A 16023-nucleotide genomic window follows, 5' to 3' on the forward strand; every position below is an offset into this window, starting at 1 on the left:
AGGGCGGAGGGCGGAGGGCGGAGGGCGGAGGGCGTGGCTTTGCGCCGTGGGAGCGCCGGCCGGGGCCGGGGGCGGGGCGGGTGGCTCCGCGCGTGCGCGCGGGGTCACTGCGGGGGCGGGGCTGGCGCGTAAGAGCGCGCGGGCGGCCGCGGGGAAGGCGGCGCCGGTTCCACCCGCCTGTCCTTGCTCCCGAAGGTCTCCTCCCGCGTGGGAGCCGCCGCCGTCTCGATGAGCCGCCTGATGCAGAACACGCTGGAGTTGATGAAGTCGCTGACTTCGGCTCACGGTTTTGACAGAGTTCTGGAAAAGGTATTGCGGCTGGAAGGAAGCCTGGGCCGGTGGAGGGTTCTGCGGGCCCGGCCGCGGGAGATGCCGCCGGGAATAGTGATGGTGACCGCTGTCGCGGAGAGCCGGCCTGGGCCAGGTCAGGCGCAGGGTGGACTGGACTTCATCCGAAGGTCCATGAGTAAGTTCGGGGCTTCCTTGACGGAAGATTGGGTTCCGTCCGGACGAACCCAGTGCAGACTGGAAATACGGTAAGTCGGAAGGGCCCTTCACCGGCCCAAGCCTCGGAGCTTAGCCGAGCCCGCGTTCAGTGTGCTCAGAGCGCTTCTCGGCCTGCAGGTGGGCAGCATCATCCGGCACGACACCTGTTCGGTAAGAAGTGATGAGTATCTTGTGCGGCTTTCAATACCGTACTGGAAAGGAGATGATTGTGGAGGTACAAAATGATTTTTTTTTTTTTTTTTTTTTTTTTTTAGAAAGAGCATGCCCGTAGGAGGGAGAGGGAGAGAATTTTTTTTTTTTTAAAGATTTTATTTATTTATTCATGATAATCACAGAGAGAGAGAGAGAGGCAGCAACACAGGCAGAGGGAGAAGCAGGCTCCATGCACCGGGAGCCCGATGTGGGATTCGATCCCGGGTCTCCAGGATCGCGCCCTGGGCCAAAGGCAGGCGCCAAACCGCTGCGCCACCCAGGGATCCCAATTTTTTTTTTTTTTAAAGATTTTATTTATTCATGAGAGACACAGGCAGAGGGAGAAGCAGGCCCCCTGCGGGGAGCCCGACGTGGAATTCCATCCCTGGACTCCCGGGTCACGACCAAAGGCAGACGCTCAACCACTGACCACCCAGGTGTCCCTAAAAGTGAACTTTATTTTTTTATTTTTATTTTTTAAAGATTTATTTATTCATGATAGTCACAGAGAGAGAGAGAGACAGAGAGGCAGAGACATAGGCAGAGGGAGAAGCAGGCTCCATGCACCGGGAGCCCGACGTGGAAGATTCGATCCCGGGTCTCCAGGATCGCGCCCTGGGCCAAAGGCAGGCGCTAAACCGCTGCGCCACCCAGGGATCCCTAAAAGTGAACTTTAAACAGAACATGTGCAGTCATTTGTAGGAAGAATGTAGGGCATCGGGCCTGTCTTCCTCCTGAAAACAACATGTGGGCTATATTTTCAACATGTAAGCAACTCCCCTAATTACACCCAGGGCTTTTGTGAAAAACACGGGAAATAATACTTAGGCAAATATATTTAATGTTTTTACGTAGCAAACACTAAAATCCAGATACGCTACTTTTTAACAGTAACTTTTTAAGAGAGATTATGCAACAAAAGAGGTATTGGACTAAGGGGAAATTTGCATTCCCTAAAAACATCTATAGCCATTTTCACTGTTAAACTTTCAACGACCAAATTTTGAGTGTGTGTTCTCTCATGATAATCTTGCCATGGGTTGGATTTGCCTTTGAGTGGTCTGATTAAAAATCTCATACATTTTTTTTTTTTTTTTAAGATTTTATTTATTCATTCATGAGAGAGGCAGAAAAACACCCAGACAGAGGGAAAAGCAGGCTCCATGCAGGGAGCCCAATGTGGGATTTGATCCCGGGACTGTGGGATCATGCTGCCCTGTGCTAAAGACTGGTGGTGCTCAACCGCTGAGCCACCCAGGCATCCCCAAAATCTCATACTCTTTTTTTTTTTTTTTTTAAGATTTTATTTATTTATTAGAGAGACAGCACAAGCAGGTAGGAGGGCACAGGGAGAGGGAGAAGCAGACTCCCCCACTGAGCAGAGAGCTGGATTCAGCTCTGGATCCCAGGACTCTGAGATGACAAAAGCAGACACTTTATCAACTGCGTACTTAACCAACTGCACCACCCAGGGGCCCCGAAAATCCCATACTTTTTTTTTTTTTAATTTTTTATTTATTTATGATACTCACACCGAGAGAACAAGAGAGGCAGAGACATAGGCAGAGGGAGAAGCAGGCTCCATGCACCGGGAGCCCGATGTGGAATTCGATCCCGGGTCTCCAGGATCGCGCCCTGGGCCAAAGGCAGGCGCTAAACTGCTGCGCCACCCAGGGATCCCAAAATCCCATACCTTGAACAGATACACTGTGAGTCATAAACTTCACGTATGCCTGAGTTGGCATTGGTAATAACTTGGTTTCCAAGAAGATACGCCTGTTAAACTTTTTTTTTTTTTTAAGATTTTATTTATTTTATTCATGAGAGACGCACAGAGAGAGACAGAGGCAGAGGGATAAGCAGGCTCCAGAGCCTGACCTGGGGCTCAATCCCAGGTCTCTAGGATCACACCCTGGGTCAAAGGCGGTGCTAAACCGCTGAGCCACCCAGGCTGCCCACCTGTTAACCTTGATGTATAGAGTTTCTCAGAAGTCCGAGTAAGGTTGAATAGTGCTACCCGTGATTCTACACCCAGTACTGTCCAATAGAGATACAGTGCAAGCTACAAATGCAAGCTGCATGTATAATTTTATGACATAAAATTATAAAAAAAGGCAAAAAAGTAAAATTAATTTTACTAATATATTTTAAGCCACTCATTATATTCAAAATATTATTTTAGTTTGTAATCAATACAAGAGAGTATTATGTTTTAAAGACTTCCATCTTTGAAATCCAGCACATCTTAGTTCCTACTGGCCATGTTTCAAGTGCTCAAGACTGACATCAGGCTAGTAGCTAGCATCCTAACTGCACAGGTCAATACCGTGCAGGTGCTCTGGATTAATTTGATCTAAAATAGGATTTATGGTTGGTTGTGTTTTGTGTGAGCAGAGATGCATGGGACAGAATATATATGAATAGTGATCCATAAAGCTAGTTGTGAACTTGGTTCCTTTGCTTTTACTGTTGATTTAAAGGTAACGTGACCTAAACCAATGGTTCTCAACTAGGGGTAATTGTACTCCCCATAGGATATTTGACAGTGTCTGGAGATGACTGGAGTAGGATGGAAGGGGCACTATGGACATCTAGTGGGCAGAAGCCATAGACCACTAACTGTCCTACAAATATCCTTCAGTGCATACATTCCCTCTCCCTCCCCCCACAATAAAGAATCAGCCTGTCCAAATTAGCACTACTGACATTGAAAAACATTAATCATTCACTTTGTCCTGGGTTAGCACTAAACAAATTGCTACTATTTTAAGTATAAATCATGTCTCAGAACTTTGGAACTTCCATGTCTTGGTATGGGACAAAGGTGTTTGTTTTCTCTAAATCTCTAGTTAACATTGATATTCTCTTTATTGAAATAACTAGTGTGTTTTTTGTTGCCTTACTGGTCTGTGACAAAATTATTTTATGTCACATAGTTGTCGTTTTGGTTATTTAAATAGGAAACTATAGGTTTTTCAAGGCAAGAATGCTCATTTGTAAGTATTTAATGCAAGCATATCGGTAAAACTAAATTGGAGGGGTGCCTGGGTGGCTTGGGTGGCTAAATGTCTGTCTGCCTTCAGCTCAGTTCATGATCTCGGTCCTAGCCTGCCTCAGGCTCTCTGCTCTGAGGGGAGCCTGATTCTCCCTCTGCCTGCTGCTCCCCCTGCTTGTAATAAGCAAGCACTTGCACGTTCTCTCTCTGACAAATAAGAAAAATCTTTAAAAAGAAAAAAACTAAATTGGAGTAAGGATGTATTTGATCTTTCAGACACACCTGCGCTCTTACTTCAGTGCTTTTGCAAAGATGAGAAGGGATAATGTTTCATCTTTTTCTTCTTTTTTAAGTAGGCTCCATAGCCATGTGGAGTCCAGGGTAGGGCTTGAACACATGACCTTGAGATCGAGACCTGGGCAGAAATCAAGAGTCAGACATTAAGCCAACTGAGCTGCCCAGTTGTTATTATTATTATTATTATTATTATTATTATTATTATTTATTGTTATTATTATTGAGTGTAAGAAGCAAGTGAGATGTACAGAACTGTCTAAGTCAGCCCCATTACCCATTCCTACAGTGGCCTTACTGACTACCCCAATAGAGAAAACCACCTCACCAGAAGAGAGGTGGATTTTTTTTCCTTGATTATGTAAGAAAAACAATTAAGTCGTGAATGCTAACCTCTGATTCTTCTGAAAATTTTTTTTTTTAGGAGCTGGGGAGGGGCAGAGAGAGGAGGAGAAAGAGTCTGAACAGACTCCATACAAAGTTGAGGTCACGACCTGAGCCAAAACCAAGAGTTGGACACTCAACAAGTGTGCCACCTGGGCTCCCCGTTTTTTTAAGTCAATGAATAATGTAGGCTAACACTTGAAAATTTGGCTGATAATATTCCAATTGGAGTTTCATTTCTTGGACAGATGTTTAGACTCAGCATACAGAATCTAGAATCTGCTAAATGATTTTTAAAATCTGCTATGTGACTTTCTATTCCTCCAAAAATGATCTGTTGAAGAAGACACTTTCCACTTAGCCCTGGTACAGATGTCAAATTAATGCACAAGATCTTACAAAAGAACTTCTTTATTTCAGCCTGTTCTTTTTCTTAAAAAAAAAAAAAAAAGAAAAGCCTCTGGTTTGCCTCCGGTTTTGTGGGTCTTTATAAACACTGAGAAACCAATCTTTTATAAAACACTGACACAGAAGAACTAACACTCAAATGAAATGTCCTGCTCTTACTTTAAGATGACCTTAAAATCAGTCAACAAACCCAAGTACTGTGAAATAATGAAGAAATACCAACCACAGTCCCCTGCCTTCTAGGAGTTTATCATACAGGAGAGGAGAAAATCAGGACCCAGGGAACACATCAGTGTTATCGGATGTTCCCTAAGGAAGAAGAGTCCCATGAATAAAAAAAGTCTGGGAAACACTGATGTTGTATCCCCCGTTTTTAAAAAAATTGCAGCAAAACATACGGAATGTAAAATTCGCCATCTTACCCATTCTAAAGTACACAATTCAGTATTAGTTGCATTCACAATGTTGTGGAAGGATCATCACCTCCCACCTCCAGAACTCTTCATTGTGCAAAGCTGGAACTCTCTGTTCATTAAACAATAACTGTTTCCTTTTCCTCCAGCCTTGGCATCATGTCTACCATCTGTCTCTCTGAATTTGACTACTCTAGGTATTTCATCTAAGTGGAGATGTTCTACCCTTTTTATATATTAAAACTTTGGCTAGTTCTGGTATAAGTCAACATGTCTCACTTTATCATGGTTATTTGCCACTGGCTCTTAGTACACTACCAGTAACACATGTGGAGAGACATATCTTGGGAGTCTCAAATGACAGGCACTGTGCTAGGGTCTGGAAATACTATGTGGAATCCAAAACAGAAATAAGGGAGTGGAGTTCAGAAGCAAGGTAAAATTGCAGAGTCATCCTTATGAAAACAAGATGAAGATGTGTAAGTAAATGAAGTATCGAAAGAGGAAGAACACAGAGAAATAGGAAGGTTTAGGAGTGAACCTCAAAGACTACAGAAATGGTTAGAAAGGTAAGAACAGATCTTATACTTACTAGAGAAACCTTGAGACTTTGAATTGATCACAAAAGGGCAGTGATATCATATAGAAAATTTACCAGTGTGACATACCAACAAATATTCTCAAACTCGTTATTGGCCATTAAAATAATCTAGGTGTAAGAAATGCACAAGAAAGTAATAAAGCAACCTTTGTTCGAATAATTCGATACAAAAATTGTGGCTTTAGCATTATTTGTGGTATCAGAAATGCAAAATAACCACAGGGGAACGACTAAAAGAAATCACTTGTAGCTCCATGTAAAGGAGTGACATTTAAAACAATGGCTTGCTATCAGGATCATGTCACCAAATGGTGTGTATGACTTTATAAAATTAGAAATTTTTGTATTTAAATTTTTCATAGCATTATTTGTCATGCACTCTGCTGACTTTACTAACATGAACTCTAGGCAAAAGATACAGTAAAGGCCAAAATACAATTATCTGGAAAAGAATTTCTCAATGAATAGGTGGTTTTGGTTTTTTTTGTTGTTGTTTGTTTGTTTTTAAGATTTTACCCATTCATTCGTGGAAGATAGAGAGGCAGAGGGAGAAGCAGGCTCCATGCAGGGAGCCTGATGTGGGGCTTGATCCCGGGTCTCCAAGATCAAGCCCTGAGCCGAAGGCAGATGCTCAACCACTGAGCCACCCAGGCATCGCTGGTTAAATCTTTGGGGGCTATTTCATTCAGTTCCACTAAACTCTTCCCTTGGGCTTTGTCTTGCCTCCTATGGTGCTCATCTGCTAATATCTATTACTTCTAGCCTTCTCTTATAACCTCTGCTGGCTTCTTACCTCCTTGAGAACGAGGGCAACGTCTTATTTTTGGATCTTCAGCCACTTCTGTTCTTCAAGAGCTGTCGCTGGCATCCCCAGCTGTCTTGCTCTGACCCAGTTGTATACCTCAACTAACTTTTATTATTGGACTTGCTCTATAGTACTGAAAGTATCTGTTACCTACTTCCTGTGCCACACGGAGAGCACTCTTTGGGAGCAGGACTGTAGTAGATGCTTGATGAGCATATGTCAATGCCTGATGCAAGGTGTCCAGTAGAATGGCTCTCACACCAAAGATGCTCCCTAGAGCTTGGTCAGTCAGTTGCTGGTGCCATTAATGGTTGAACATTTTGGTACAGAATGCTGACCTTCAGATTCGAATGTATTCACTCATTCAACAAACATTTGAGCACCTACTATGTGCCAGGCACTACTCAAGTCAGCAGAAAACTCACAGAAGATCCTTCCACTGATGGGACTTGTATATTATGTGTGAAAAATCAAACACTAGCCAGAGTAAGTAAAGCAGATACATGGAGTATGCCAGATGGTGCTGAGTGGTGCAAAAGAATATAAAGCAGAGACCAGTGATAGAGTATTGGGAGAGTGTAAAGATTTTTCCTCTAAAATGTATATTCCTGTGGAGCCCCCCGCCCCGGGTTCAGTTAAGACCTGAGAGCAAGTCATTGATGCTCGAAGGGAAAGAGTGTTCTGGGCCAGGGGAACAGCCAGTGTAAAGGCTCTGCGACTTTAAAGCACTGTGTGTTTGCAGTATTTCCAGAGGAATTCTAAGCAGACAAATTGGAGATGAGGTCTCCGTACAGCTTCGTAGGTTACTGTAAGGACTTCGGTTTTTACTTCAAGGGGTTTGAACGGAACAGTGACAGGATTTTACATGTAGTTTTAAAGGGGCACTCCTATCGTTAGTGAGAGAGCAGACATGAGGCAGGCAAGGGCGGGAGCAGGAAGGGGACTTGGCCGGCCACTGTAGCAACTGGAGGGAAGAGAGAGCTTGGGCCAGAGTGGAAGAGTGATGAGTAGTGGATGGGGGCTAGGGACAGGATTGGATTCTGGCCATGTCTGAAGATGGAGGGGTAGGATTTGCTGATGGATAGGGAGAGAGGAGAGAAGACTGTGTTGGGGAGGCTGTGCCCCTTGAAGACCATCTGCCCAGCTCTCTGTGATTGCTCATGGCTTGCATCACTCACTAGACTTTTTGCTTTTTCTCCCCGCTTGCTACCACCTACATCTTGAGCACTTGTATATAGAGTGCCTTGTGTTAGAGAACCTGTGCTCTAGCCTGCTGAGTGAAGCTGAAACCTGGGCTGGCCTTGGGTAGCCTTGTAAGGCTGAAGGATTAGTTGGCCCTAAGACTCTAGTGGGCATTGCAGAATAAGAGCCAGCAGAGAAGAAGGAAACCCAGAAGGTGGACATGGCAGTTAGGGGAGGGTCACAAAAAGGTTTAGATGTCACTGAGAAAGGGCTGAAAAGTATCCACTGACTTTACTAATCAGGTCATGCAGTGATTGAATTTAGTACCAGAGGGATGCCTGGGTGACTCATTGGTTGAGCACCTGCCTTTGGCTCAGGTCGTGATTTCAGGGTCCAGGATTGAGTCCCGCACTGGGTTCCCCACATGGAGCCTGCTTTTCTCCCTCTGCCTATGTCTCTACCTCTCTCTGTGCGTCTCTCATGAATAAATAAAGAAAATCTTTAAAAAAAAATTTAGTAACAGAGACCATTCTAATCGGGCAATTCTAAGAAAGATCCGTGTGAAACTATACAAAGCAACTTGCATTTTGATGACTGTATTTGAATCACAACCTTAGTAAGGATGAGAGCTAATGTGTTTTGATCACCTGTGACCTGCCAGGCTTCATTCTAACTGCTCAATTTTAAGGTTATCTTAACCTTTACAAAACCCTATGCGGGCTGTGCTGTTATGTTCACTTTACAGAACAGACGTGGAATAACTCAGTTAAGGATCTGGCCTGAGTCTGGGCCTAGAGCCAGGCTCTTCACCACTGATCTAAAGGCATGTGCGTGTTAAACTGCTAAGACACACGCTACACAACTAGTGCTGGACCGCCGTGGAGCATGCACCACAGCAATCCTGTGGCACATGCCCTTTTACAGTCCCTGGACATCACAGTCTGCAGACACTTCCTTCTGGTATCCGCCCTGGGTCACCTTGGAAATCAGCAGTGGCTGTCATCAGGGCAAAGTGCTTGAAAACAAACTCTTCTCAGACCTAAAATTCTCATTCACAGACACCATCTGTTCTCTGTGCTTTTGTGTGTATACATGGTCTTTCATACTTGGTCTCCTGTCTTGGTGCACTCACATTTTCATGTACCCAGATTTTCTTCTGCCTCAGGCCTCATGCCTTTAAGCCGATCACAGACACCTTTACTGAACCAGAGATACACACTTCTTAATCAGTGAGCAGGCTCAGTATGGTGATCAGCAGCAGTCACCGTGACAGAGGTCTCTCAAGGACCAGAGTGACTAGAAACATCAAGCAAGGCCTACAGAGAGTCCTGAGGTCTGGACAGGGCTCCTACTGGGGACCATCTCCTTCACTGCTATTATTAGGCATCCCTTCTCTCTGTCTTTATTGAAAAGCTAAGGGAGGAAAGGGGAGACTGTCCCCGCAAGTGTGTTACCTATGATGGAATTTGAACCTAGGGGTTTGGGTGACTGAGGAGGGTGCCATGGCAGCATGAGTCACATAAACTCATGTGAATGCATGAGGAATAGGGAAGGGACAGGACACTCAGGCCATATAGAAAAGGGACAGATTGTGTGTGTATGCATATACGTAAGGAGCCCATGTGTCAGCTGAGCCATAAAGGTTCTTGCCAACCTGCTGCCCAACCCCTGTGATCCTGGGAATAGAATGTATTTGGGCAATTAATCCTCTGTATTGTTGGGGGCCCCACAGATATATTCCTGACCCCACCGCATCATACAAGGCTTTCCAGCCGTCCTCCCACCAGACACCAAATGAACCAGGACTGAGTCATTCGCAGCAGGCCAGTTGAGATGTGAAGGGACGTGATTTTACACAGTGGTTAAACTTAAGATGTCTGAATCAAAGGAAGATGAAAGTATCTACTTCAAAGATGTGTGAGGATGGAAACCATGCAGAGTTGCTGAGTGTGGTCCCTAACACAAAGTTGGCCATAGTTAATAACCCAATAAACAAGTGTGTCCCCTACAACCCATATCTTAACTGAGATTTTGAGGGGTTTGTTTTGTTTTGTTTTTACAGTATTCTCATAACCCCTTCATCAAAGAAAGGTTAGCTCTCCATTGGTCTCTTCCTCAACAAGATTACCTATTAGGGTTAGCTAGTTGGCTAGGACATTCCTTTGTTAGCTTCTCTTCCCTGACCTGCCAGCTTCTTTCCCCATTTTCACTTATTTCGCTCTTCCGGTCTGTCAGGACTCCATTATTCCCCAGGAAGCCTTTCCTAATGTCTTTGCTCTGAAAACATACTTTTATTAGTTAGGTATCCTCTTAGCAACTGGTGTTTATTCTGTCCCTAGGAATTCCCTCCCATGTGTTCTCATTGATACCTTTAGGTTGTGCACCCTTACCAGCAGGGATTTGATTTCTTTCATCCTTGTATTCCCAGGGCTTGCTAAACTCCTGTAAATGCTTGGATACAGGTCGTGCACACCTTGATCCTGCTTGGTATACATATTAGTTTATGAGGACATCTTGTGGTCAGATCATTTATTGTATGAATAGACTTGATGCTGTTCTAACACTTACTTGCCACTGATGCACCTGTGAGGCAAAAACGTGACATGAACTTGTTTAGGATACTTTATATTATGTGGCTCTGTTTATCCTCAGCATAAACAGCAGCAAAACCACTAAAGTTATGGTTTGTGAAATCCCCAAAGTGTCTTCCTGGTGGGAGCCCTTAAAGGTCACTGTATATCCAGACTTCATAGTTAGTGTATATCTGGATTTCATAGTTAGTGTCGAAGGAAATTGAAGATAGACCTAGATCTAAATCTCAGTTCTATCACACCATAGATGATCCCAACAACAAACCACTGTGAATTTAATTTACAAAATGGAAATTGTCCCTTACTTATTGGTGTAATATATGTTAATGTTTAGTGCAGTGACTAGCAAAGGAAAATGCTAAGGTAGCAATTATTTAGAATCTAACCACTTAAGGCTTAAAACACCCCTCACCCCGAAATACAACAGACACACCCAATACCGATCTGTATTCAACCTGAATGCCTTTGGCCATGGTGAAAATCATAGTGCTAAATCCAGCACATTCCAGCCACAGCTCAGCTCCAACTTCTATATACTATGCTATGATGTTTTTCCTAATAATTTAACTAGGATATAAGAAACTTAGTTCTGTTATTTTTTCCAAAAGCTTGCTTTTTAAAGATTTTGATATAAAATTTTTAATTCGTTGTTCCATATTTTATCTTTCACATAATTCTTTTTTTTTTTAAGATTTTATTTATTTATTCATGACAGACACACAGAGAGGGAGAGAGAGGCCTAGAGACATAGGCAGAGGGAGAAGCAGGCTCCATGCAGGGAGCTCGATGTGGGACTTGATCCTGGGTGTCCAGGATCTGGCCCTGGGCTGAAGGCGGTGCTAAACTGCTGGGCCACCAGGGCTGCCCCACATAATTCTTTTTCATTATGATACTATGATACCTAAAAGCCAGCAGTTAAACTTTGCTGGATTCCGTTGTTAAACTTTTTATATTAATGGGTTTATGGTAGAAGTTTGTTGATTCTAGTAACTCATTGAATTACTGAATTTCTTCCAGTCTTTTTTTTTTTTTTTTTTAAGATTTCATTTATTTATTCATGGGAGACACATAGAGAGGCAGAGACACAGGCAGAAAGAGAAGCAGGCTTCATGCAAGGAGCCCCATGTGGGACTTGATCCCAGGACCCCAGGATCACACCCTGGGCCGAAGGCAGGCACTAAACCGCTGAGCCACCCAGGGATCCAAAGTCACTAGAAAAATTGCCCTCTACAAAAATTAGGCAATGTCCAAATTAAAGCTATCATGAGTTAACAGATCATAGGGGCCAGCTAGCTTTGTTGGTCCAGAATTTCTGTGAAGACATTAAGAGATGTCATCTTGTCACACACAAAGCTGAAAAGCTCAGAATATTTCTGCAGAGTGGAGATTTAACAAAAACTGTCTTTCCCTAAATATTCCTTTTTCTTTAAGAACAGTTTACCTATGGGTTAATTTCTATCATAGAGACATTGGTAACTTACTTGCATTTCTCATCAACTCTCTTAGGATCACTTAGTTAAAGATTTTATTTTTAAACAATCTCTACACCCAACGTGGGGCTTGAACTCACAACCCCCAGATCAAGAGTTGCATGCTCTACCAACTGAGCCAGCCAGGCACCTGTGGTGTGACCCCGTTTAACCCAGTGATTGTTCTTGATGGGCTGTTTGGGCTTTGCTAATACCAAAGAATGTTCAAAATTCTTTTTTTTTATACTCAGGTGACTCTTGTCTCTGCTGCCCCTGGGAAAGTGATTTGTGAAATGAAAGTAGAAAGCAACCATGCCAATAAATACGGCACTCTCCATGGTGGTTTTACAGCCACCCTAGTGGACAACATATCAACGTTGGCTCTGCTGTGCACAGAAAGGGGAGTACCCGGAGTCAGTGTGGATATGAACATAACGTATGTACCCAAACTGTACTACAAATAACTTTTTTTTTTTTCAAATAACTTTTTTTAATGAGAAAACTCATTTCAAACCACTAGGACTAATACATTCATGACATAAATAAAACTGGAGGTGTCCTGTAGTGTAGCTCTAGATGTGCCCTGAAGGTTCCCATAGCCTTCGAATGTGAAAATAGAGGAACTAATTTCCAAGTGCAGTGTGTATCAGGAGTGCAGGGGTTAGGACCTAAACATTCAAAACCGCAAACATTCAGCTTCTGTTACATATACTCGTGGGGGGAAATTGTCACAAACCCACAGCCTCTACCTGTTTCCCAATCCTTACAAGTACTACTTGTACAAATCATTTATGAGGGCCGTATTGAGTGGACAGAAAAAAGCCTGAGTAAAATTAAAAGAAAAGTGGATAAACCTTCATAAAGTATGTATTGCCATTGCCTTGTAACAAGGTGAAAACAAATGTCCAGGTTTGCAGTCTGTCTCTCTCTTTGCAACTGCAAACATGCTCTGTACACGTAAACTCCATGATCAGGAAGCAGTGCCACAGATGGCAGGCTGTCACTCACCATTGTGAAAATGCCTGCAGGGCTCATATGTTTTCAAGTGTAAAAAATTCACTTCCAGCATTAACAAGTACCCCTGCCATCCCTTATCAATAGAGTGCAGGGCCCAGGGATTTAGTTTCAAGACAACTAGTTTTTCCATCTACACAACAGAACAATGATTTTTTTGGAGTGGGGGCAGAGGACAGGCAGGGATTAGGGTGGGAAAGCCAATGCTATGGACCACGAGGGCAATGGAAATAATGTCAATTTTCTTTTTTTACGTTCTAAATTTAGGGTGCCTGAAGAAAATTCAGACTTTTCTTTTTTTTTTTTTTTTTTTTTTTAAGATTTATTTATTCATGAGAGACAGAGAGGCAGAGACACAGGCAGAGGGAGAAGCAGGCTTCAAGCAAGGAGCCTGACGTGGGACTTAATCTCCAGGTCTCCAGGATCTGCTGCGGAAGGCAGCGCTGAACCGCTGAGCCACCCGGGCTGCCCACAAATTCAGCCCTTCTTTACTATGGGAACAAATTGAGGGTGCAATAAGAAGTGCTCTTGAAATTAAGATCTCAGAGGTTCTGCTTGCTGTGGTGAGCATGTTCTGCAGTCCTTACCTTACTCCACATGGTAAGAGGTGAGGCTAGCCGACAACCCCCTTGGCCTCAGGAACCTCTCTTAAGAGCAGAGATTCTCAAAATGAGCACTGTTTCTCGTCATCTTCTGAGATACTACCGCTGCTCTCACAAGCCTAAAGAATTTTTTGTAAGTCAGACATAGTTTCCATGTATGTGTGGTCAAAGGTAGAGGTCACAATCAAGAACTGCCCGAGCTTCAAAACCTGACTCACTTGAACAGAAATACACCGTCTCAAAGATTTACTACAGATATTTAAAAAATAAATGAGTGACAATTTAGGAGTAAGACAGGTAGGGAGGGGTCTCTTAAAGATACATACAACTCATCACCTGGATTCTAAGGGCCTCCTTGCAATTCCTTATTGTTCTTACATTAAATCATCTTTAAGTGCAGAATTTACTCACATGCCAGTTACATAAATTCTAAACACCAATGACAAGATACAGTAGTCCCCTCTTAGCCACAGGGCTACATTCCAAGACCTCCAGTGGATGCCTGAAACCACAGATAGTACTGGACCCATTGTATGTTTTCCCTATACACACATACCTATGATCAAGTTGCAACGAGGCACTGTAAGATAAACAATGATAATAAAACAGAACAAGCATCAGCTACTGTAATGCTGCAGGAATGTGGTCTCTGAAATCACCGTATTGAACCGTATGCACCCTTCTAGTGAGGCCGTGAGATACAGTCCCCACATGAAGTGAGGGGAGTGGCATAGGCAGGGGGTGCAGCTTTAGGCTACTGTTGATCTCTGACAATAGGTCAGGAGGATCTGGACCCCTGGGTGGCTCTGCAGTTGGGCGCCTGCCTTTGGCTCAGGTCACGATCCCGAGATCTGGGATCGAGTCCCACATCGGGCTCCCTGCATGAAGCCTGCTTCTTCCTCTGTGTCTCTGCCTCTCTCTCTCTGTGTCTCTCATGAATAAATAAATCTTTAAAAAAAAATAAGTCAGGAGGATCATCTGCTTCCTTCTGGACCACAGGTAAGGGGGAACCTGCTGAGTTAGACGCCAGGCAATACTTCACCCAGGATTTCAGCAGATCAGATAAAAGCTGGAGAAAATCTTTCACCAACCCTGAATAAATAGGAAATGGAAAACTTAAAGGTGGGTAGGGAACACAACTTCCCACATTTATAGGAAAAGAAACTTAAAAAAAAAAAAACAAAACAAACTTGTGTGGATATGGAAAGGGGAAGATGAACTTGGTCAGGACCAGCCATTCAAATGTGATGGGACAGAAAACTTACTGATAACTATTCTTAAACTACTTTGAGGAAAATAAAGAAAACATAAGAAGGCTGTTAAGAGATACAACTAGCCCTCTTAAAAAAATTGTTAGAAATGTTTATAAATTCAAAAAATGAAAAATTATTTGCTATTAACTATATTTGTTTCCCTTCAAGGTACATGTCCCCTGCAAAAATAGGAGAAGACATAATGATAACAGCACATATTCTGAAGCAAGGGAAAACACTTGCATTTACCTCTGTGGATCTGATGAACAAGACCACGGGAAAATTGGTAGCACAAGGCAGACACACAAAACACCTGGGAAACCAAGACCAGCATGTTAACTGGAAGATACCCAACAACAAAGACCAAGTGTAAATTTGACTTGAACAAATAGAACTTTCAGGATAAGTTAGCACAACCAGAAATTGTTAGGAATTATTTTCTTTGGGAAAATGCCATAGGAACCAAGTGGGACGTAGGATGGGACTGTTTTTCATTTAAAATTTCTTCAGTTTGTTTGTAATCTTATAGAGTTGATACTTGGGTGAAAAAAATCCTTAGCTGAAAGTGTTTCTGAAAACTTAGGTAAAGCAAAGAAGCCAGCAAGGCCATTTTGAGAGATTACCTTAGAGCTAATGTCCAATATTAAGCTATTAGAGAAATACAGGAAGCAACTTTAAATAAATTTGGAAGGGATCCCTGGGTGGGTCAGTGGCTTAGTGCCTGCCTTTGGCCCAGGGCGCGATCCTGGAGTCCTGGGATCGAGTTCTGCATCAGGCTCCAGGCATGGAGACTGCTTCTCCCTCCTCCTGTGTCTCTGCCTCTCTATCATGAATAAATAAATCTTTAAAAAAATAAATTTGGAGACATTAACAGTTAAAGGCTGATTCTCCTTTGCTTGTCATGGTGCTCTGTTAGTAGACTTCCTAGTAGCATTGAGCATGTAGGACTGGCATCTAGTTCTTAATTTCTAATATTTCCCTCCAAAAGGAACCTGGGCTTCTTGGAGAAAATAGCTGATGCAAGGACTGGGGAACTGGCATTAGGGAAATTGACATTAACATATTTTGTGCTTCAAAGTAAGCAAGTGTTCAAGAAAATAGTTAAGAGGCATGCGAACTGTGCACGTGTTATCATTTAGTTAGATATTATAGGGCAGAGACAGGAGGGCTCTTCCTCATGACAGAATGCTGCTAAATGTGGTGGGGAGGAATAGATACTATTTTGCAACTATCATAGTAAACATTGGTCACAACCAAAAATCAAAAATCGCTGGTGGTCCCAATAAAGAACAGAGCATTTCCATGTTGTTTCC

General features: G+C 43.1%; 1 protein-coding gene across 2 annotated transcripts; it reads left to right on the forward strand.

The window, feature by feature from the left end:
* Nucleotides 1–78: 78 nt before the first annotated feature.
* ACOT13 (acyl-CoA thioesterase 13) lies at nucleotides 79–15589 on the forward strand. Of its 2 annotated transcripts, XM_025443033.3 has the most exons (4): nucleotides 113–536; nucleotides 4413–5762; nucleotides 12093–12277; nucleotides 14879–15589. In XM_025443033.3, the coding sequence occupies exons 2-4, from the start codon at nucleotides 5751–5753 to the stop codon at nucleotides 15081–15083; spliced, it is 402 nt and encodes a 133-aa protein (XP_025298818.1). In that variant the 5' UTR covers nucleotides 113–536; nucleotides 4413–5750; the 3' UTR covers nucleotides 15084–15589. The 2 variants fall into 2 exon arrangements, with proteins under 2 accessions (XP_025298808.1, XP_025298818.1); XM_025443023.3 differs by lacking the exon at nucleotides 4413–5762 and having other exon boundaries at nucleotides 79–309.
* Nucleotides 15590–16023: the final 434 nt, after the last annotated feature.

Source organism: Canis lupus, chromosome 35 (genome assembly GCF_003254725.2).
Source record: "Canis lupus dingo isolate Sandy chromosome 35, ASM325472v2, whole genome shotgun sequence".
Taxonomy (NCBI): Eukaryota; Metazoa; Chordata; class Mammalia; order Carnivora; family Canidae; genus Canis; species Canis lupus.